Source organism: Scatophagus argus, chromosome 10 (genome assembly GCF_020382885.2).
Source record: "Scatophagus argus isolate fScaArg1 chromosome 10, fScaArg1.pri, whole genome shotgun sequence".
NCBI classification, from domain to species: Eukaryota; Metazoa; Chordata; class Actinopteri; family Scatophagidae; genus Scatophagus; species Scatophagus argus.
In genome coordinates this window covers 19,603,461-19,626,329 of record NC_058502.1, presented here as the reverse complement: position 1 = coordinate 19,626,329, position 22,869 = coordinate 19,603,461, and the positions used below count along the sequence as shown (strand labels likewise).

At 42.2% G+C, this 22,869-nt stretch overlaps 1 protein-coding gene across 2 annotated transcripts in view; it reads right to left on the bottom strand.

Moving 5' to 3' along the window:
* The window catches only part of ttc7a (tetratricopeptide repeat domain 7A), a 46,070-nt gene that overhangs the window by 5,420 nt on the left and 17,781 nt on the right, over nucleotides 1-22,869 (bottom strand). For both annotated transcript variants that reach the window (XM_046401523.1, XM_046401522.1), the window contains 8 exons: nucleotides 21,618-21,735; nucleotides 20,988-21,045; nucleotides 20,350-20,422; nucleotides 20,081-20,241; nucleotides 13,179-13,295; nucleotides 12,524-12,636; nucleotides 11,791-11,925; nucleotides 8,720-8,922 (listed from right to left, as the gene is read on the bottom strand). In XM_046401523.1, the coding sequence (XP_046257479.1) occupies nucleotides 8,720-8,922; nucleotides 11,791-11,925; nucleotides 12,524-12,636; nucleotides 13,179-13,295; nucleotides 20,081-20,241; nucleotides 20,350-20,422; nucleotides 20,988-21,045; nucleotides 21,618-21,735 (978 nt within the window). The remainder of the gene's footprint in view (nucleotides 1-8,719; nucleotides 8,923-11,790; nucleotides 11,926-12,523; nucleotides 12,637-13,178; nucleotides 13,296-20,080; nucleotides 20,242-20,349; nucleotides 20,423-20,987; nucleotides 21,046-21,617; nucleotides 21,736-22,869) is intronic.

Here is a 22,869-nt window from a genome sequence, read left to right as displayed (position 1 = left end):
ATAAATAATATTTTCTGCTGCTGTTGCTGGACATGAACTTCATGTTGTATTTAGGTACAACTTGTAAACTCAAAGAGACACACAAAAAGTTAATTTAGCCCCATGCTAATACATTTGTGCTAATTTGGCCCAAACATTCAAAGACACTGGTCTCTCCCTTTACGGAACATGTAATTCCCAAGTCTTCATGTGCAGTGGTGTGCTAGGCTAACTACTGCCCAGGGCTCTGCCAGGAAGAGTGGTGGGTATGCATGCAATCTCCACACTCACTGGTTTTATACTGTATGAACATATATACCATATACAGCATGTGTGTATGTGTACAGCATAAAAAGCTGAGGAAGGAAGGAATGAGAAGTACGTAACTGGCATTTCATGTGAACTGTATGAGCACATGACTTGAACGAATGGTTGTTAAACCTGATGTGGATGAAAAATGAGTATAAACTGTCAGGCTGTGTAAAAAGAGAAAGAGATGGGTATTGTGGATGATGATATCTGCTGTCACCATGTTAAAAGTCATGCAGAACTTTGCGTAAGCGCGCTCTGTCTCTTTGGAGCACGGCTCTGTTGGGGTGCAGTGTGTCTGGGAGTCGAGCAGAAAAGGGCATCACGCAACTGACCAACGGCATGAAGTCAAATCTGTCTCAAACACAAAAATATGCACACACACACACACACAAGCTACAGTGTCACATGTACACTCAAGGTGACAACAGGCAGCTTGCACAATATCAACCCCTCCCTTACTTTGACTATCTGTTACACACACACAGACAGACACACTCACACACACACACACACACTGAGCTGGCCTGAGGTCAGACAGACGAGCCTTGTTATGCAGCCTCTGCTCACAAGTTCCAGATTAATTGGGCTGAAATTCACATAGCTGTCTAGGGGCTCTGATGCAACTTTCAATAGAAGCATGCGCACACACACACACATACCCACACACAAACACGTTTTCTCTTCCTGCCGTCCTCTGTTCTCCTGTTTTCACTGCTACTGAGAGGAAAACACAGAGGAAAATCAAAACTCTTGGGTATGGATAAAACCTGTCACAGGATGCACACACAGGCTCTCAAGCGAGTGTGTGTATGTGTGTGTGTGTATTTGAGTGTGTGTGCAAGCACAAGTGTGTGTGGGTGTATGCTTGAGGTGCATGATGTATTCCTTGCCAATGGTTTGGCCACTAGTTTCCGCATCTTACCGTCTCTGCTTGTCTGCAGACTCACAGGGGTTACATTGTTCCAGTGTTTCTAGCACACAGTCAGCTACTGGGCTAACAACACACACACACACACACACGCGCGCTCACACACACACATACACACCACACACACACACACACAAACTCTTCCATCTGTGCCACATGTCAGTTATGCTGGTAACCATGGAAAAGTTGATCCTTCTAGGTCAGCAGCTCAATCAAATAAACACTACTGTATATAGTGTGGTCTGATATAAACACAGGAGAGGCTGAGCAAGCAGACAGAAAAGCACACACACCACAATACACACATATTGGCCTACATTTTCTCTATAACAATTAAAGAAAGAGTTCAATATTTTAGAAAATGAGCACTGTTTTCTTCTTAAGAGTGAGGTGAAAGTAGGTCTAGGTTATAAAATTATAGTGATACCCATGCCAATGAATACAAATAAGGAAATTGTTTTCTAACATGTTTCAGAGTGCTGTGAAGGAGATAATGATAATCAAGTTTCTCCCTTTTGCCAACAAAGTTTTATTTGAAGTTACTGTCTGTGTGGCTAGTATCTCCAAAGGAACTGTGAACAGATTAGCTATGCCGAACAGCTAAACAGACCACATGACCTGCTCCATTCACATGTAGGCTGTGCTGGTGAGTTGGCAGGGTAAAGTCCACTAAAAGCCCATTAAAAGTCTGGACAACTTATTCAGACATTTGCGTTTTCACAAAGAGCTCTCCAGTTAAAGTCCAGAGAAGTTCAGGATTGCAGTACATGAATATGTTTTTGGAAAAAAAAATCCAGGGTGCATTCCTCAAAACATTGAACTGCTCCTTTAGAATGGAGACAAAAGAATTATCAGAGAAAGATGAAGTGGAAGGTGGAGAAGTAATTTTCAGTTGTTATGAGAACCGAATGATACAATAAGGAGCAAAAAGTCTGAGCAGAGAGAAAAGGAAGTGAGTGAAAAATGTGTGTTCAAGAACATTTATATTGCTACCAAGTGTTTCTGGCATTACACTGATAAAACTGGTATCTATTGGTTTTGCTTTAATTACTCCCAGCCATCTGTCTCCAGTTTTACCTCAGCTGATCCCATCGAGCTTGGCAGTGAGAGTTTGTTTCTTGTCGTGCCATTAAAGCACAACTGAACTGAGCTCAGCCAAACTGAGCGAGTGGGCAGTGGTTTTCCATCCATCTTTCAAACTGAGTTCAAGTAAACTTTTGAAATGTTGCAAACCATACACAACATTTAATTAAGCGTATTTCCATCAGCTAGATTGAAGAGAAAGAAAAAAAAAGCTTCTTGAATGTCACAAACAAACACACCCAACAGAGATTTGATTATAGGATTGATTAGCATTGGGGAAATGAGTTTTTGTTCTTTGGTATCAGCTGCTATTATTCACATTTCATACTGTGCAAAGACAAAAAGAGTACTTTGTAATACTCTAACGACAATACAGCTATGCAGCCCCCACAGGGGCTTATTTCTGGAAATAATATTTATTGGATAGCTTCCTTACGATCAAAAACTTTTTGTGCTTCAAGCAAGCAATTAAACTTTTCATTACATCAAAGATTGTATAGAAATCCTTGGAAGTTAATCCAGCAAATATATAAAGCCACATGCTGATTAAAAGTAGAGGCTTTAAACTAAACTGTAATTAGATGTGGGTCTAAAGTGAACTAACCAGATACCGAGCAGACTGCCTGTTAGCTGGATACACATTTACATGACATTAACACAAAATCAATCAATAGCAAAATGGTCATATGGATTAGTTCCCAGAAAAAAGGCAGCACAGAAATGAACATCTTCTAGACAGTGTGGAGACAGCTGAACTCTAAATTTAGACTTGCAATCTGCTGTTGTCAGCCATGCTGCCTACAGTGCTGCAGAGTTGTGACTGACCAGAACAACCGGAAAATAAGAAAAAAGTTATAAATAGTTAGGTTCAGGTTAGAGCTTGACATGTAGGTTTAATGTGGACGTGACTAATTGTGTGCATGGCATGGTTCAGGTACATAAGGTCCATAATAATGCCATCTGACAGCCAGAGGGCATGTTATGTCTCGTAACCCAAGTCCGTTGAGAGCCATAGGCAGATATCCAGTACACACAGCGTAACCCAGTGGCCTAATGCCCTGCCATTGAACCAGGAAGGGAGCCTTTACCTGAACATGTAATCCCATCACTGGTTAAGTCAGGGAGAAGTGAGGTGAGCCAAGGCTGCTGTTTTTACCTCAGTCATGTTAGCTTGAACTTTACTTACTTAGTAACCCCTTAATATACAGTTACAGTCACTATTTTCACTTTCATTTTCCATTTAAGTAATAACAGTTTAACATTTTGGGGTATATGCTGCTTTGCACTGTTTTTCTGGAGTTAGACCAAAAGATTGATACGACTCTCATATGTGTTAGTAAAGTATGCAGCCAGCAGCTGATTAGCTTAGCTAAGCACAAACACTGGAATCGGGTAAGCAGCTGTAATGTGTCGACTAGAGATCTTTATAGGTGCTGGTTCGCATACTGAGCTGGACAGAGTCAGGCTAGCTGTTTCCATCCTTTATGCTAAGCTAAGCTAACCATTTTCTGGCTGTAGCTTTATATTGAGTGTGCAAACTTGAGAATATCAATCATCTCAAATAGCTCTCTCCATGAAAGGGAATATGCAAATCCTCCATTAAAGTGACTGTAAAATCGAATCATCTTATTCAGTTCAATCCAACTGAATTCAGTTTATTTATATAGTGTCATATCACAACAAAATTTATTTCATGGCACATTGCACATAGAGCAGGTCTAACCCATACTCTGTCTGGCATCATATTCTGCTTTAGCTTGCTCCAACTACTCACTGAATGTACATGATGTTTATGCTAAGAGATTGGCAAATGGTCTGTGCACCTAATCCTGCGGTGTGTGTGTGTGTGAACATGTGAGGAAAAACAAATACCATATATAGTGCACCTATAATCAATAATCAATTCCTGTCAAGATAGCACACACACTTGCATGTACTCACTCACACGGGAGGATGGCAGGAAGGGAAAAGGAGAAGGAGGAAGGAATGAAAGAAAGGGGTGATACAGGAGCCACAGTGGACAGGAAAAGGAAGAAAGTAGGGAAGGAAGGGAGTGTGAGTGAGTGAGAAAGAGCTAAACTGGGAACAATGAATAAAGAGGGAGGGAGGTGGAAAGAAAAAAAAGAGAGGTGTCAAAGAAAAAGGAAAAAATAAGTGAGCCCAGATGAGCCATACATAGCAACGGAGGCACCAGCCAACTCCCAATCGTCTCTCTGATGAGCCCCCCCAGTTTTTCTTCCTCTCTCTTCTCACACGCTCCTTCTCTCTCTCTCTCTTTCTCTGTGGTTATCAGAGGTCTTGCTCAATAGAATATATTTCCCTGGTTGCTAGGCAATCCCATAAAGCGGTGAGAACGTGCAAAGAGTTATAAATAATGTATTTGCATTATCTAATCAGCTGACAACCACCCCCATCCACAGAGAGAGAAGAGGAGAGAGCGATAGACAGACAGAGAGAGAGAGAGAGAGAGAGAGAGAGAGAAAGAGATGGGGGCATTTGATAATTGGAACGCGATTAATTCAATGAGCACAAGTCCTCGTCCTTGAGAGTATGCATGCATATGTGAGACACTGTATGAATATGCTTATGCTGGAAAGGAGGAAAAGTAAAGTCTGTGTGTGTGTGTGTGTGTGTGTCCATGTGTGCGTGGCTGACTCAGAGCAGCCCCCATCAGGAGGGATGAGATGTGGAGGATGTCGGGAGTGGGTCAGATTCATTTCATGCCATCGCCGGAAGCAAGGCTGGGCCGTGTTTCAGTATCAGCTACATATCAGAACACACACGCATGCACCCCGCATGCCACACATACACGCACATCAACCACACACTTACCATAATGAGGTTAACAGCACAGACAGACAAATGTGTAAAAGCTGACATGGCTAATACTGTGATCAATGAACAAAATGCTTTGGTTTAGCCTGTGGACTGTGACAACCAAGACATTAAACTAGAAATCACACACACACACCCAACATACTATAGTCCTTGTCCTATACTGGTTTGTCTCACTGCCACACCCTCATCCTTCCAAAAATACTCTGGAACCAGCAGCTGACCAGAGCTGAGGGGTCACAGTCTGATCACTACATTTACTGCATGATCACACTCAAAAACCACGAGGACATGGTTGATACTAACATGTAGAAGTGGAGTGAGTGAAGTGGTGTGTGGTGTGTGGTGAGCAAGGGAAGATGGTGTGTTGTTATGAACTACGCCGCAGGGGCTGCTGAGCTTCCGTATGGCTTCCAGTTATGGGTTTCCCTTACTCACATTTCCCCTTCATCATCTACTGTGGCTACTGTGGAGAAAATTACGACTTGACTCCACTCTGGGCGGCATGGGTGAATCTGTGCAATGTGGTCTTAAACCTCAAAAAAAGTCCTTTAGGTTCATTGCTTGTCAGTCAAAAGTTTTAAAATCTGCAAGAAATGTGTTTGTTAAGGGCCAGAAAAGTGCCTTCGGTATTAAAAGAATGAAACCAGAGCCAGCATGAGACCAGCTTAGCTTATCATAAGGACTGGAAGCAAGGGAAAATAGCTAGCCTGTCCACCAATCTCCTGACGCCTCAGAGCTCACCAGCTAATGTGTTGCATCTTGTTTGTTTAATGGGCGTACACATTTAAAAACAACCATTTGTGGTTTTAGCAGTGGGTTTCCTTGAATATCACTTCCATCGTCACGTATTTCTCCGTAGCAATGAGAAGTCTGTGATGCCAGCTGTTATTTGCTAAGAAATGGTTACAGTACATAACTCCAATTAAAACCCCAAACTGCTGATTTAACTTCTGATTTTTTTCTGTGCCTCCACAGCAGTCTTTCTATAAGCTGTCCAATAAAAGCAAAAGTTAAAGTAAATAAAATGTATTTTTTAAAAAGCTCTAGAGGCTACACACAGATGATTCACTCTCATGATGATACTGTGCCTATTAAAAAAAAATCCACAAAGCCACTCATTGTGAAGCCAGAGTAGGAGCACATCGTCTTTCATCTGTTGCCCTATAACACAGAAAAGATGAAAAAGATCTTAAGGACATTCAAGGAAAGTACAGTATGTACTTTTGCAGAATAATAGCTCAAGTGTAAGAATATCAACCAAGAATATCATCAGAATTCCCCTTAAGGCAGAGCAGAATAAATGGGCCACCGGCACACAAAGTGTCCACAGTACAAAAATAAATTCATGAAGCCGGAGCTACAGCGCAGCAGCAACTGTAGGTTGTATTCTGGCAGGCTGGTGCAAGTCAGAAATATGGGCAGTGTTCCAAATAAAATGTCCCACACACTGTCCCACTTAGGCTCCATCACAATGCAAGGATGCAGCTATTTACAACACTGCTCCATTAGTATGTCTAATATGTAATCCACCACATTTAGTACAGTATAAAGCAGTGTTTTTGTATTTGGATCTATTAGTGCCCACTGCAACATTTGTCATAATCCAAGTACATATAAACAGTATACTTTAAAAAAAAAAAGGACAAATAGTTCACATGTGCACCAAATCCATAGAGAAAGGCGCAAACACAATCATGCCTAAAAAATACGCACACACACACACACACACACACACATGCTGAGGACACATCTGCCCTGTAAGAGACCCAGAGTAGGACACCGCCAGCTGGCTTTTATTCAACTTTTCACCCCTTGGGATTGGTTCTCCCACAGGCCAAATATGGAAGAGACCTCTGTCTACCCCAATGGGACTGCACTACACACACACACAAACCCACACTAAAGTGCACAGTTGGAGCAAAAGCATTAGCCTTATGTGGTCACAGGGTGGCCAGTACTTAAGTCAAAGAGATATCAACCAGCACATCTATGATCACTATGGAGACCACAGACATTGTGTGTGAGTGCATGTTGGGCAGTCTGAGTCTTGGATTTGAGGAATATCCCTCTCTTGTCCCTTCACCATGACAACAGAGAAAGTTCCAAGGTCAGAGACGCTATGGTTAAGCCAGTGGATCATTTGGAAGACAGACTAAGCAAGGGAGTGGGTGGAAGTGGGCGAGGGAGGATCTTTATGGCATGGAAGTGAGAGAGAGAGGGAGAGAGAGAGAGAGAGGGGGGGGGGGATCTGCTCAGATGAAAGAAATGTGGGGGAGTGATCAGCAGAAAGAAAGCAAGCCTTTCTGTCTTGCAGAATTTGTCATTTCTTGGTTATGGACCAAAGTTTGTTTGTTTCTATTTTTTGAAATGTGGAGTTTGCCCAAAACAAATTAACATGTCTCAGGATATGACTGAGCTATAATGTGATAATTAAGACTATAATGATGACAATCCCGACACAGTACAGCACTGCACAGGGAGAAAAATGGTAATGAATATGAGCAGCTGCCATCGCTGCTCCGAGCTTGTGAGCTAATATTAGCAGCTAACAGCAAGCAAGCCTTACAATTTATCGACTTAAACAAGGAAAACATTATTCTGAAAACATTATTCCAAAAATTATCAGATAACATGTGTGTGTCTCACATGTGCCTCAGAAAAGAACTATACCTACTGCTACATACAGTATAGACGCGTACATGAGGCTAACCTAGGGCACAGCCTTTAAAAAAAAGGAGGGATCTGTTCAGCTCCACCAGCGCACCTGACTCATCCTAATGGAGTATTGATTAGTTATTGATTAAGCACGCCAGTATACATGAATGCTGTGATGAAGAACCACAGATACTCCATCTGATATTGACTGTTGAATCCTTTCAAAGCAAAGATATTGCTATCTCTATGATTTATTCATAAACTTGTTTAGCTTGTATTATGTTTAAACAGGGGTAAGTATTCTCACTGCTTGTTTTTGACAGAACATTTATGTTATCATACAAGATCTACACACCACAAGGTATAACATCTTCAAGGGTTAAAATCAGGGAGCAACCTTTTCCCATGATATAACTACAGTGTAATGCAGTACGACCACTTTATTTTTTCTTTAAGTATATTAAAGCAATGTACCCCTGTCTTTCTCAGAACAGTTAAATATCACCGATTCTCTAAGACACCAGATTTTAGTGTGCTGAGATGCAATAACATGTAAAGATGGCATACATGTGAAACAATGGGTTTTTAGCTAGCTGTGTGGGCACGTGTGTGTGTGTGTGTGCGTCTGTGCATGCAAAAAACTAAAAATCTCATTTTGTTTAATTCAATTTTTTAAAGATCTAAATTTGTAAATTCCTATGTGTACATGACTCATTCTTAAGTTCCTTGCATAACACACAGTGTAATTTCATTGAGTTAACTCAAGTAAAGCACTTGTGGTAATTTAATGCACCCAAATAAAGCATTTCAAATGTGTTGTCCATGTCTGCAGTGTGTGTGTGTGTATGTATATGCATACTTAGCAGAATATTACATTAATTCTAATTTAATTTAACAGCCTCTAAAGCTTTCAGCGTCTCTCACCATGTGCACAAGTATGCGTTCTCCTGTGGGATTGATGGCCAGGGCCTCGTCATACAGGCCTTTGGCTTCGTCCAGTTGACCCCGGAGCTCAGCCAAGTGGCCCCGCTGCAGCAGCACCGAGTGCGAATTGGGGAAAAGTGAGCTGGCCTCGGAGATGCAGAACTGGGCCTCCTTTAGCCGACCGTCCGCCATGAACAACTCCCCTGAGATGGAGAGAGAGAAGAGAGGAAGAGGGATGAGAGAGGTGAAAGGGGAATTAAGATGGGAGGTAGGAAGTTAGAAAGGAGGGAAAAGATGTAAAGAGAGCAAGAAAAGGAGAGAAATAGAAAGAGAGAGTGATGCAGGAAAGATGGATGTAGGAGAGGAGGGATGGTAAAATATGACAGGGGCGAAGAAACAAAAAACAGACATTTGTTAATCCTATCAGTAACGTGAGAGTGACGGAGATGACTGAACTGTGAGTTCAGTAGCGTCATGTTAAAATGTAAACTGTGCAGCACTCATATACAAACACAAATCTGCACTTGGATGAACCAGCACGCACACACATACACTCAAACGAACAGCGTGAAAGAGAGAGTGGGAGCAATGTAGCGCCTGGGAAGTCATGAAAGTCTTGCCTAAATATGGCCATCGCATACTAAAGCTGTCGGCCTCTTTTCTTTGCTGCTGCTGGGAAGATGAAAACAAACCACACACACACACACACATACACACAGAATCACGCCTACAAGCTTGTCATTGTCCAATAAGGTTTGTTGGACCCAGAGCTGAGCAGAGGGACCCACTCGTGAGGCTGGAGCAGACCAATATCTGGACAGGATGCCGACAAAGGGAGCTGTCAGTCATCGTCATGAGTGGATGCTGGGTCAACATCCAGAGAGACCCTGATAAAGAAACTCTTCAGAGAGACATAGTGAAGTGTGCTGTGCAAATATATTGTACAATTCTGTCTGCTCCTGAGCACTGTGTGAACCCCTGTGTGTTTGGTAGTGGATGATTTGCTTGTTTACCTGTGTCTCATGAATGTGCAGATGGGAAATACTTGAAATACTAGTGCATGCATACTATGTATATGAGATGAAAAAGAGCCATTTCCCAGCCTTGGGATTCCTTTTCATAGCTTCAAGCATAGAATTCAGTGAAATGCTCTCTGGTTATGTAAAACCATTTCCTGCTGCTCACCTGAGCTCTCAGAACCTATTAGATCAGTGCATACATTTATAAAGTATGGTAAAGTAGAAGTAAAGTATAAATTTATACATTTGCAGGTGTGTGTGTGTGTGTGTGTTTGTAAGCTTATACAGACCTCTGTGTATACATTTTAAAGAGCCCTCTGTGTGTGTTTTTTTCTTATGTGGCTCTTGAGGATGTGAGGTTGAGAGAGGAAGTGATCGAGGAGAAAAGGAATGCTGGGAAAGGGGGGGGGCAACTACAACTGGCTCAGCATTGAGTTAGGACACACCCCTGCTTTCACATGTACACACACGCACATAGTGTAAACCAAATCAGCAGCGAGCATGTTTTACTTTCTCAGCAGGGAGTTCAAAGGTTGGACACAGAAAATGCCCTTCAAAATTACAGCAGGCCACTGGGGACGTGACCCCATGGCCCCTCCACCCATCCCGTGATGTGCTATAACCCACTGGTATGCTGGTTGCATCACTGCCTTCACTTGGCTGCTGTATGGATTCCCATTCTCATGCTTCATCCACTCCAGATGAGTGAATGGACGGATGGATGGAATGTTGTTTGTGTGGAGCATCTCTGTACTCCTCTACCCTCATGTCAATGCCCTGCTCTGCTGTGAACTTCCACAGGCAGACTGAGGCTGAAGGGGTGGAAGTAATAGCGATATGCATCAGTGCCATTCTGCCCTTAATAGAACAGTGGCCACATTTATGCAGGTACAACGTGCACTGCCACATAAGGTATGCAGCCTTCAGTGTGACTGAAATGGCTCTACACACTAAATTGTTAAAAATGTCCTTGTTTACGGTCGATTGTGAGGGTAGAAATTGGCAGTAGTATATATCAAATTATATAGTTGTATGCAATAACATTGTAACAAATATATTATCTAGCAGAAATTGCTTTGTTGCTTTATTTATATCCCTTCACGACACACATTGTTCCAGCCTTTCACATTTCGACGATTCAAAGTGGATTTCTATGACTATACTGCTCAGAACATGAACAAAAAAAAGCATGCTCACATAATAGCAAGTGAGTAAACAATATTTTACTCCCGAGAAAAATTGAAATTCAGCTGATCTTGTAAGCAGGTCAGTAAGACAGTCAGCTGCACAGCTTTCACTTCATCATCTGTACGGCACAGCTTCCGTGATTTGCATTTGGGATTCGTCTGATGAGGTCATTCCTAACACAAAGTGGTTGAGGTTTGCGTCCCTGCTGAGAGGTGTTACTGTCAGGATAAATCTGACTAATATTGTGTGCTTAACCACAAGCTTTTGTGGTCTAAGAACTGATCCTTGAGGTACACCACATACTCCTTTTCTAGTTGATGAGATAAAGTAAAAGCTTTCCAGTTTGTGAGTAAATGTGTGTGAATAAACTAAAAATGTCAAATCAGATGTTTGCATGCTGACATGCTAAACTAAGATGAGATCATTGTGAGCATGACATTATCGTTCAAAGCATCAGAGCACGACCTCAGACGGCTGCAGACTCTCTGGTATTCATTGCTGCTGTCTTTCAAATAAAAACTGGGAAACTCGAGAGCTTTAATTGTCTACAACCAGTGTCTTGTCTGTTGTACTTGCCAGTGTTATTATTGTTCAGAAGTATTAACAACACTAGAAAAACAAAATCACCTGAATCACCTTAATGAATAAATCTTATTATTGTTGATAACCAATTTTCAAATTAATGTTGCCTCCAAAGTTTTTTCAACTTACAATCAAGAAATATACAGTTTTCCTGTTCCCCCAGTTCAACAGCATATTAACCCACATTTCTGCATACTAACTGGCTGACCCCAAGGACTGATAAAAGATCCAAACCCCAAGGCTTGAAAAACTGTGTTATAGTCATGCGTGCTGTAGTCATACCAGCCTGCAGCCAAATGCGCTCCAGGGTGGTCCAGATATAGGTGGGTCCTTGGCGACGGGTGGAGCTGATGTCCGACACTTCAGAGAGTGCCGCTTCCAGACGAGATGCTGCAACTGACGAAGGGCTCGGCGAACCTGTGACAACACGTGAAGGGATAAGAAATACCAACCACCTGAGCTGGAAATGATTGAACTGTTTTAAGCGACAATGGGAAACTAAATCCTGGTCACGATGACACTTTAACACAATGAATACTTTGATATGATATGATATGTTTGATAGTGAAAGCATTCAAATTCAGAATAAATTCAAACATGGCAAGACTGATCATGAAACAGAGATCGTATGTCAATTCATTTCCCAGGAGAGAGCCACGCTGAGAAAAACAAACACTCATTTTCTTTCAACTTTCAGAACATCAATAGATTTCCTGTGACTGAATGGCAAGTGAACAGACCCCTGATCCCATCAGCAACACAGGTGTGGAGGTGAGCCACATCATTGATATTTGAACAGAACATCTGCTCTCCCCCAAACTGGGTCGCAGACAGGCAAACAGTTTTAATCCACAATAGGTCAAATGCTGGGGGATTTGGACTGACATACACGTTCACCTTTCTCACTGGTATTTACCCAGCGCCAAAGAAAAAGGAGGATGTGTTAAATAAAAAATAATTGATTCGGCATGTTCCAGTCCAAATATGTACAATAAAAATCAGCGTGAGAGCAGACCAGTGGAGGCGTCCTGGAAGTCAGGCAGGGTGAGGTGGATGGAAGGTTTCCTGGCTCCAGGGCTGACCTCTGTCCTCTCAGCCATCGGTATACTGCTGCTGTCATCTGTCTCACTGCAGCAAACATGCACACACCAATGAAGACACGTACAGCACAGTACAAACAAACTTAGAAATGCAAGCACAGATATACACCGATCAGCCACAACATTAACTCCACTGACAGGTGAGGTGAATAACATTAATCATCTGTTGGATTCTGAAAAACATATGGATGTTCTTTAAATCCTTGATTAAAATGATAGAGGATGCTGATGTATAATTAAAGCACCTTTAGGGTTCCTGTTATTATAATGAGTAACTTCATCACTTTACTGCATATCAGTGTCGATATTTAAGACATGACAACTTTGAAGCTTGATATCTCAAAACCGCACAGATCACAAATCAAACCTTGAAATTCCAAGGTCACAACATATCAGAAAGGCATGCATGAATACACATGCACACACACACACACACACAAAATAACACAATATAGGTAATCAATACCATAGCAGCAAAAGATTTCTCCTGCCGATTCATCATGTATTGAGCAGTGAAGTATCAAACATTCTACAGAACCTGAAAAGCAAAGGAACACAAAAGCACATCACCTGGAGCGGCTGACGTCATAGCGGCTTTGCCAGTGTTGCAGCATTTCTTCGCAGGTCTGCAGGGCTGCAGCCGAGCCAAAGAGGGTCTCTTCAAGCTTTACCTTGGTGAACAGCAGACTGGACCAGAAAGCACACATTCAGTTTTGTTTAATCTTATGCAACTTGTTTTATGAGCACATCATGTCCATGTATACCCTTATAACCAAGAAGAGTATCTGCTGTACCTGTACCTGTATGGAATTTAAATTGTAAACTTGGACCAAAACCTGGTTGCCCCGGTTCTTGAACACATAACACGCAACATGATATTCAGTGAAAAGAAGAACAATTGGACATTTTCCAATTTGTGAACATGTACTATTGAAAAAAAAATGCATTTAACCTTCAAACTGCAGTATGGAGGAGCACTGGAACCTAGCTGATGTTATCCCATGCTTATTTGGTTTGGTTATTTAGTTCAGACATAATATAAATACCTACCCATGCACACAATGATAAGTGCGTGCATGGATGTATAAGTGTTTGCTACAGTAGCTGAGTAAGTGCTTGCAACTGATGCATGTTGGCCAAAGTACACATGGATCAATAGAAACAGAGAGGGGGTAAAGATAGTCATCAACAGCAAGCTTTAAGAGAGAGAGAGTGAGAGAGAGTGTGTGTGTGTGTGTGTGTGTGTGTGTGTGTGTGTGTGTGTGTGTGTGTGTGCTGTGGTGTGTTGAGAGGTTGATGAGTAGAGGCCATAGAGTGTTTCCGCTCAGCCCTTTTAGTTGAAGACAACTGGTTAAGTGATGTGGGAGTCTCTGATGAGAATGCGTGTGTGAGTATTTGTGTGTGTGTGTGTGTGTAGTAATTGCCAGAAGGGGCTCTCAGAGGATGCAGTCTGTCATGGGCATCACTCATCCATGAGTGTAAGGGGAGAGAGAGAGGGTGAGAGAGACAGAGAGACTGTGGTGTTCGCCACATCTGACGCCTGCCTGCCTAGCTGTCCACTGCCTCTCTGCTGGTGAAGGCTTGTCCAGTTATTCTGCACTCTCCTGTCAGTGGGTTGGGGAGGGGATGGGTGGGGGTGAGGGGTAGAGGGAAGGAGAAAAAGAAGGATGAAAAAAAGTGTATGAAGGGAAGGCGGGAGGGTGAGGATCAATGGCAGAGCGAGACAAGCTTGTGTCAGGGGAGAGAGAACTCTCTGTGAAATGCGCCTCGTTACCAACTCACGGGTCAGTGGACGACTGGGGGAAGGGCGTGTGTATGTGTGTGTGTGTGTGTGTGTGTGTGCGTGCGTGCAGGGTGTGAGGAGAAGATGGACTGTGGTTGGCAAAGAAATAAATTGAAAGTGTATATGTGTGGGAGAAGGGCCGTTGGATTTTCTGATGTGAGGATGACAAGTGCTGCTGAGGGACGTTATGTTAAGGATAGAGGTTCACCAGTGTGTGTGTGTGTGTGTGTGTGTGTGTGTGTGTGCGCGCGTGCCTGTCTACGACTTCCCATTATCAGTGTGGTAAAGCATTTAGAAGCATTGCGATGGTGTGAACCCATCCCAGTGTTGAAATACGACAAGGTGTGTGTGAGTGGGTGACTTGTCTTATTGTGTATCCTGAATATACAACATGAAGAGCTACCTACACTGAATTTACTGCAAATTCTCAAATACTAGCTCGTATGTAAATAATACCTTATAACTTATATAGTTCAGTTTTTTTAGTGGTGATTAATGAGGTGCTTATTCTACAGTCTACAATCTACAATAATGGGAACAGGCACATTAACAATTTGGACAAGCCAAAAGCAAAGCGAATGAAAGCAACATCCTCTTGTAGACTGCCTGTGGCAAAATGTATCTTTGCCAGCTAAAAGAAGGTCCACCTATAAATATCAATATGAGTTTCCCTGCACATGCAGTACTCTTTATTATGCTGCAAACCAGCTGTTTTGGCCTGTCTTTCAGCAGTTTATGGATGACAGACAGTACAGCAAAGAAGGCGCATTTTAGCAAGAAATATCCACTAACTAAGCTGAGAATTCAGTCAAATGCATCACTAATGGCATGTGGAAACCAAAGATTATGCTGCTGAGAAAACTGGTTTTGTAATCTGCATCTTAAATCAGATTACTTTCAACTTCCTGTGTTAAGTAACATTCAAGATATTGTTGAGAGGCAAACTGAAATGGAATACTGAATGGAGAAAAAACATGTTGAAAAACAGTCAAGTGGAAGCAACTACAACAGAGGCAAATCTGACTTTAAGTTAAGAGCAAACCTCACAGACACATAGGAAATGACACAAAGGGGGATATCGTACTACAATAGGAATATAAGATATAAGTACGAGTCCAGTAAGTATGAGTCCAAGGAATTTTTACTTTTATGCAATTAGGTCGCTGCAAAATGATTTCAGTGTACACATCATAGAAAGTAATATAAAACTGAGTCATCTGAGTATTCTCCATCTTGTTATTCACCACTCCATCACAACCAGTGTTTCCCGCCAGTAAAGATAGATTTCATCAAGATTACAACGCTCAAAACTACACAAAGGCTGCCATTTCCACCCTCCTGGGAGCGAGTCTGGTTTGTGCAATGTGTAATGTTTTTGAGGACGGATGGCAAGTGCTGTAGCTCAGTGTAAATGCAGTGGCCAGCTAAGAGCGGTGAGCAGCGTAAACTCCATATAAAAATAGCTAATAATGTTCCTTTGAAAAAGTGCTACATCTACAGTATTACTCATTCTGCACTCCCACAGATCAGAGTGTGTATTCTCTGCAGGCACATGGGTGCATGGAGACACGCAAGTGTGCACACACACACACACACACACATACATATACATATATATATATATATATATATATATATACACACATATATACACATATATATAATACTACATGCAGAAAGATTAACACACACTAGCCTGTGCAGACATGCTTCCTTTGTGTAGCACAGCATAAGCCAGGCATGCACGTGCACGTACACATGCACTGACACTGACACACTTGCTCATGCTGCAACATCCCGTTAGATGAATGCAGAATCAAAGGCTGGGATTAATCATTCTCTTTAGTACAAACTGTGAGACCATGATCACCCCCTCCTCTCCTCTCTCCCTTATACAACCCCCCCCCCACACACACACACACACACACTCTCTCTCTCTTGCCTCAGTTCTCTCAATCTGTGGCAGAATCCCATTTCACATTGAAATGCATGCCTGTTTATTGGGTGATTAAAATTTCAAAGAAAAGGGAGCAACATGACGATGAGATAAAAAAGATGAGAGGCAAGGAGAGAAAAAGATGGTGAGAAAGAAAGAGGAAGAGATGAAGAAGGAGAGAGGAGAGAGACAGACAGAAGCTGGGGAGAGAGATGGGGGAGAAAAGGAAGAATTCGGTGTGCTACAGTGAGCTGACAGTTTGCTGTAGTGCAGAGAGGCAGTGGCTAACAAGAATCACACACGTGCATGCACACACACACACGCACACACACCCACAACCGTGCACACAGAGTTACACACAAACAGGCCAGATTATGACTTGTACACACTCATACTCACTCCCCACACACCCTCACACGAGTACACACACATATGACTGTCATGGCATGCCCAGCACCATGCACGACGCGAGCTTTGATCTCTGATGCCTGCTCACACATCCAAAGCAAATGATATTCAATGAGCTTGTTACTGACAAAAATCAGCTCCTTTCACTATCTCTGTCTCTCTCCCCATCTATTTATCTTCTCTGACTCCGAGGTCTGCACCTCGGCCTCAGTACCTTAGGATCTCGACGGTATTGATATACTCTGATGTGGATTCATGTTCATATGCATATTACAGGTCAGGTTGAGTTTAGGGCTAGAATACTGTCAATAATTAAATGTTACAATCAAGTGCTGTGTTCCGTACGGCTTTAATAATACATTTTTTGCAATGATATTCTTTTCCTTTTCTCCCTGGAAACATTCTTCATGTGCACGATTTGTCACTGTGTTCTCACATCAACGCAAAGTTGTACCTCAAGTTTGATTGTTGAAAGGCTTTAATTGCTAATGGCTAATGTGTTGCCAAACGTTTGACTGTTTAGCACTAATTTAGTTTTGCCTCTGGTCACTTGATGAATGCAAGTCAGATATTTACTCTTCTTTTAGCTGTTTTGATGACATCAACAGGATATATTCAGCTCCTTGGTTGGAATTGTGTTCGACAGCTACTAACTGTCTGCTCGATGTTTGGTGCTGGGTAGGTAGTGTGCAAAATTGTTTCTTCATCGTTTATTTTCTCTGAAAAAAGCCACTTGTTGTTGCTGTAAACAAGTCTAAGGAGAGAGATGAAAAAAATAAAGCTAACTAAAACAATGAACTAAAAGACAATGAAACAATGAGGGAAAGCCGAGGGGAGCTGTACTGAATGAAATTTCAGTGTGGGTTTAGCACTAGAAGCAACACTCTTCACACTTCACAGTCATCTAATCCATTGTTAATATAAAATGCTGATTAGTGTACCTTAAAGGATAGACCCATAGACCCAGGTCTGAAAAGTGAAATAATGCTGAAACGTCTTAAACCTAGATTCTTTCTCAAGGTCAGCAGGGGATCACTGGTTTCATGAACGGATCCAATTGTATGTGAGTTTATGAGAAAATGAGCCTTGATTAACGACTTCATTTCCTCAAGTCTTCTTCAATACAGCATGATAGTCATTTTTTAAATTATGGTGGTATTTTGATTAAAACAGATAACAGAGCTGGGTGTGCTTTAGGGTGTGGCTACTTTGTGATTGACAAGTCAGTATCAGAGCATGTGCCTGGGTTCTCAGTCAGATCCAATCGGGACAGAGGTTAAGTAATAGGAATAGTTCCCAGCTTCATCATCTTATCCCAATACAATCACTTCTGGCCCCAACAAGCCAGGATGACAACAACTATACAGTTTCAAGCTTCAAAAGGTAGACAACAAACCAATGGATGGCCTCACAGTGGCACTAACCGCTATTCATTTTACAGTCTATGCCTCAGGCATATTATTATGATTGACTTTAGAGTATACTGGCAGTTCACTGGCAAGGAGAGATGATGGCTAAACAATGCGCGGCAAGAACTGCAACATTAGCCACAATTAAGTTTCCATATTATATTTGACATTCCAGACACACCAGTACTTTGAGAGAAAGACTGAGGGATGAAAATGTTCGTTAGCTGTTGGTCCCAGCCAGCTGGACCCAAATGAATTGGGCCAGGTCAGGCTAGGGCTGACATTTCAGGCCTGTGCAGAACTCTACTGTCTGTCTCTCTTCAGCTTTCAGTTGGCTCAGTTCATGTTTTATTAGTATGACAATGTGTTGCCAAATCTGTAAAGAGAATATTAAAGAACATAATAATAAATCTTAGAGGTAATAATACAGTCCATGGACCGAAAGAATTCATTTGATTTCAGCTGTTCTGTTTAGTCAACTACCAGTGTATAGATCTGTTTCACTCTCTCTCTCTCTGACTCAGTGTCCCTCTAACGCTTCATAACAACAGTTTGGGAACAACAACTGATGCTGCTCTACCCATATGACCTCATGGTTACCGGGGCGATGGGGATTCCTGGCGCAGAGAGCAATGTCATTGGCTGAGCCTGGAAAAGAGCTCTTAAATGGGTCAAAGCAGTCAAGTGTCTCTATGGAGGATGTGTGTGTGTGTGTGTCTAAGTGTTTGACTGTTCATCTGCAGAGAGAACGGGTTCTGTATTCCAGCTGTACATACAGTACTGATCAGAAAAGCTTGAGTAATTATAAAAATCTTTTTCTTTTTCCTTCGTCTGCCCGCTCTGCCTTTCTGCTTCTCTCTTTCATTCTTCCTGCCTTTGGTTGTTTCATCAATTTTCTTGTTCTTTCTGCATTTCCTCTCTCTTCCTCTCCCTCCTGATGTATGGATGAAGCCCATCTGCCTGCGCTGGGACCATGGAGGCCAACACTGACCCCAAATGGCTGTATTATGAAATGCTTTACTGGGCTTTGAAATGGAGAAAACACATCAGAAAGATGACGCAACACGCTTCCGTGTTGTGTTGAGTGTGAAATAACTGGCCTGGATAAGTAATGTTATTCACTTATCATACGACGGAGCTTCATTCAAGTCTAATAAATATATTTTAATCGGTTTGTTCAGGATGACTGACTGGAATCCTTCATGTGAAATAGTGATACATTAAACTGTACAAAAAAATATTAGTGCAATCACTGATATTGGGTTTGTATGCCTACATTTTTTTTTTCTTTTTGTAAATCTGGCATAAAAGTTAAGTCATATTATACAATAATATATGATACATGTGTATATTAAACTTGGTCATATTGACACAAAAGTGGAAATGTTGGTGGAATAGTGAATGCATGGTTAGAGATTCCAACCCTTAACCAAACGGTCACAGGTTAAATCCCTGCAGTGTGTCCTTTCACAGAGTCCCAAAGTAAATCTCTAAATTTCTCCCAGCTAAAAAAAAATTATACTCATCACAGTATAAATATAAAAGTCAGTTTTTAATGTGTTTTAACCTGTTTAGTGTAGTACACAGGTGGGTTTATGTATTGGACGACTAGTTTCTCTCAGGACAGGGTCGAACTGCACTGATAAAAAAGTAAGAGTAAGTGCGGGGCATAGGTCCTGCAATGCAGACCTCCACTCTGACACAATTAAATAAAGCGTCAAGTATGTGTGTGTGTGTGTGTGTGTGTGTGGATGTCTGTGTGTGTGTGTGCTTGGCCTCCAACAAAGTGGAGCTGAGACACACTATCCCTATGAAGAGGACTATTGTTTGGACAGGGACCCACTGCACGACTCACTGGAGCTCGACCTCATTTCACCATCTCTTCCACCAACATTTTCTGTTGCCCGTATAAGTGGGATGGTATAGTGGATTTTACTTGAAGTTGCCAGGGTGCTGGCTGAGTGCCAGGCCCAAGGTGTCCAGAGCGTGATGGTGGTGTTTCTGTGCACTCAGCAGCAGGGTCAGCAGGTGGAGGGAGTCTAAGTCGTCCCCGCGAAGAGATAAAGCCGCCTGCAGAGGCTCAAAGGCTGCTGACACCTATCAGACACACACCAATTCTCAGGTAAAATTTGCAGTGTGTTCTAATAATTAATGTCTGTTGTTTATTAACAAAACATATAATTGTACCCATAAGTCTGCTTATACCTGGCGTACAAGTGCCAGCTGCAGAGCCAGGTACATAGCAATCTGTGCGTCCTGGGGGTCCAACGAATGAGCCCTGTGGAGGAGAGAGATAGGCCTCACGGTGGATGTTGCATTAACAGATGGTTAACAGGTTAACAGAGGTTGACAGGAGGAAACTTTAGATTGCTATATGGACCATAAATTTCAAAAAGCTGGGCCTTAGCAGGATACAATAGAAACAAAGAGCCTATAGCCACACTAGCAGCTCTTTGAAGCAGAACTGAGGCACAATCATGCTTTGAGCTGAATGCTAACATACGCACATGAACATTCGTGCCATGTTTACATGCTGTGTGACCATTAGTTTAATGGGTTACCATGGTAACACCTGGCTCTAAATACAAAGTGCATCTAAGGTTGATGTGAATCTTATTGGTTTTGCCGCTTCTTAGTCATAAAACAATATAACAATATAAATTATTTTAATGTGTCCCGAGAAGAAAAATGCCTGGTCTATATTTCATCCAGTAGTTGGATAGATTACCAGGAAGGGGAGAAAAAGAAAAAAGAGAAGAAAAAAAAGAAAATACTACATATATGTATAATAGTAACAGTAAGCAGAGAGGCACCTGATTTAGGCTGAATGAAGCAGAACCTACTTGCTAAAAGCCTGTAGTGCTTTTTTGTTGAATTCATTACGATCGGATGTCAGAGTGGCTGGAGAGAAGAGCACAGAACCAAAAGGTAACTCGACACAATTTCAACTTTGCAATATTACAGCAGTAAAAACACACCTTATATAATATGCACTACATCATAAGAACAAAGTGGGTTCAGCTTATCCTCACACCTAAACAACCAAAAACTTCATTTTTTAACTCACCCATAACTCACTCAAGAGAGTAGTTCAGTATTCTGGGAATTATACTAATTTGCTTTCTTACCAAGAGTTAGATGAGAAGATTCATTCCACTCTCATGCATCACTCTGTGACTCCATCACTGTTATATATTAAGCTATAGCCAGGAGCAGCTAGCTTAGCATGGCATAAAGGGAGGAAGCCGAGGGAGAGCTAGTTTGTCTCTGTGCAAAGTATTGGGTAGGATGGTTTTTTAACCTTCTTTATTTACCTTAATCTAAGTTGATAAGAAAATGGCCAAGCATATTTCCACAAATTTTAAACCTATAGTCTTGGTTCCCATATCATGTTAAGCATCTGAACACATGAAGGATGCCTGGAGAGGACATTCTCAGCATACTTATCTATTTGTCAGTTTATGTGTCCTTACCTGCAGAAGCCTGCAGACTGCAGCAGAGACCCAGAGCCAGGTAGGCCCTGGGCAGGAATTCTCCAGCTTCTTCCCCCATAGACACCACACTCTGAGACAGAGCTGCAGCCTCTTCCAACTGGACACACACACACACACACACACACACATAGACAGACACACCAATAAGCATATTATTCAAGTATATACTTTGATCGGTGAGCGAAATACTGAAATATTCTTTTCACCCACATCCAGTTTGATTGTGAAAGCAGTAACCCATCATATGAACCACAAGTCTGTTAGGATCACTGTGTTATACTGTAGCGTAAGCAGGACCTGCAACAACCTCTCCTACATGAGCGTGTGAGAGGAAAAACTTTAAAGCACTAAGACGTAGAGATGGCTGAAGTACAGCAGGGACTGGAGTATTGATGGCTGGGCCCAGTATGAGTTTAGTGTGAGGACGATCCAAGTAGCTTCGGATGAAGGACAACGCAGTGTTTGCTGAAGGACGCACATGCTCGCCCACACACGCAGCAGTAGACTGCAGGCGGTGTGTGTGGCTGAGTCAAGCCAAGGTGCTCTGAGCTGAGGAAAAAGTGTGTCACTATTTGTGAGGTATGGCTGGTAGCGGGCGGACAGGTGGGTAGGTGGGTGTGTGGGGGGGGCTATGCCTTTGACAGCATGCCACCGCCCCAGCAGGCCAACTGCTCTGACGCGCCCCCGCCCCCTCTTCTTCTTCCCTTCATCCTTCTCCTCCGCTCTCTCTCTCTTCCTCTGAATCTAGTCCTAGCCTGCACACAATAGCCAGTCATTTAAACACACAGCTCAACCATGCACATCTTAGGAGGATTAACATTTTTTTGTTTGTCTGTTTTTTTGTTTTTTTTTTTACTCCCTTGAGTGGTGTGAAAGAAGAACATGTCCAAGCTGCTGTGTGAAAACCCTGCATCTGCACTTCTGCTTTTCAGGAATTTATGGAAGCAGCTTTACTTTCAGATCATCAAACGTGCAGTTGGTAGTGACATCAGGAGTTTGGAGAGGGTTTCATGTTCCCGTTTCATACACATTTGTAGGGGCATTATCAAAACCTGGAAAATATGAAGAAATCATTGTGAAGTTTTGGTCTATGGGTTAGTGCAAAAACAAAAAATGTTGCCGACTAGATAATAGTCCAGCCTGTCCAGTGGGGCTGATGGCGGATAATGGTGGCCCATTTATGTAATGCCCCACTGCACTATGGCCATAGAGTCCCATTGTGATTAAGGCT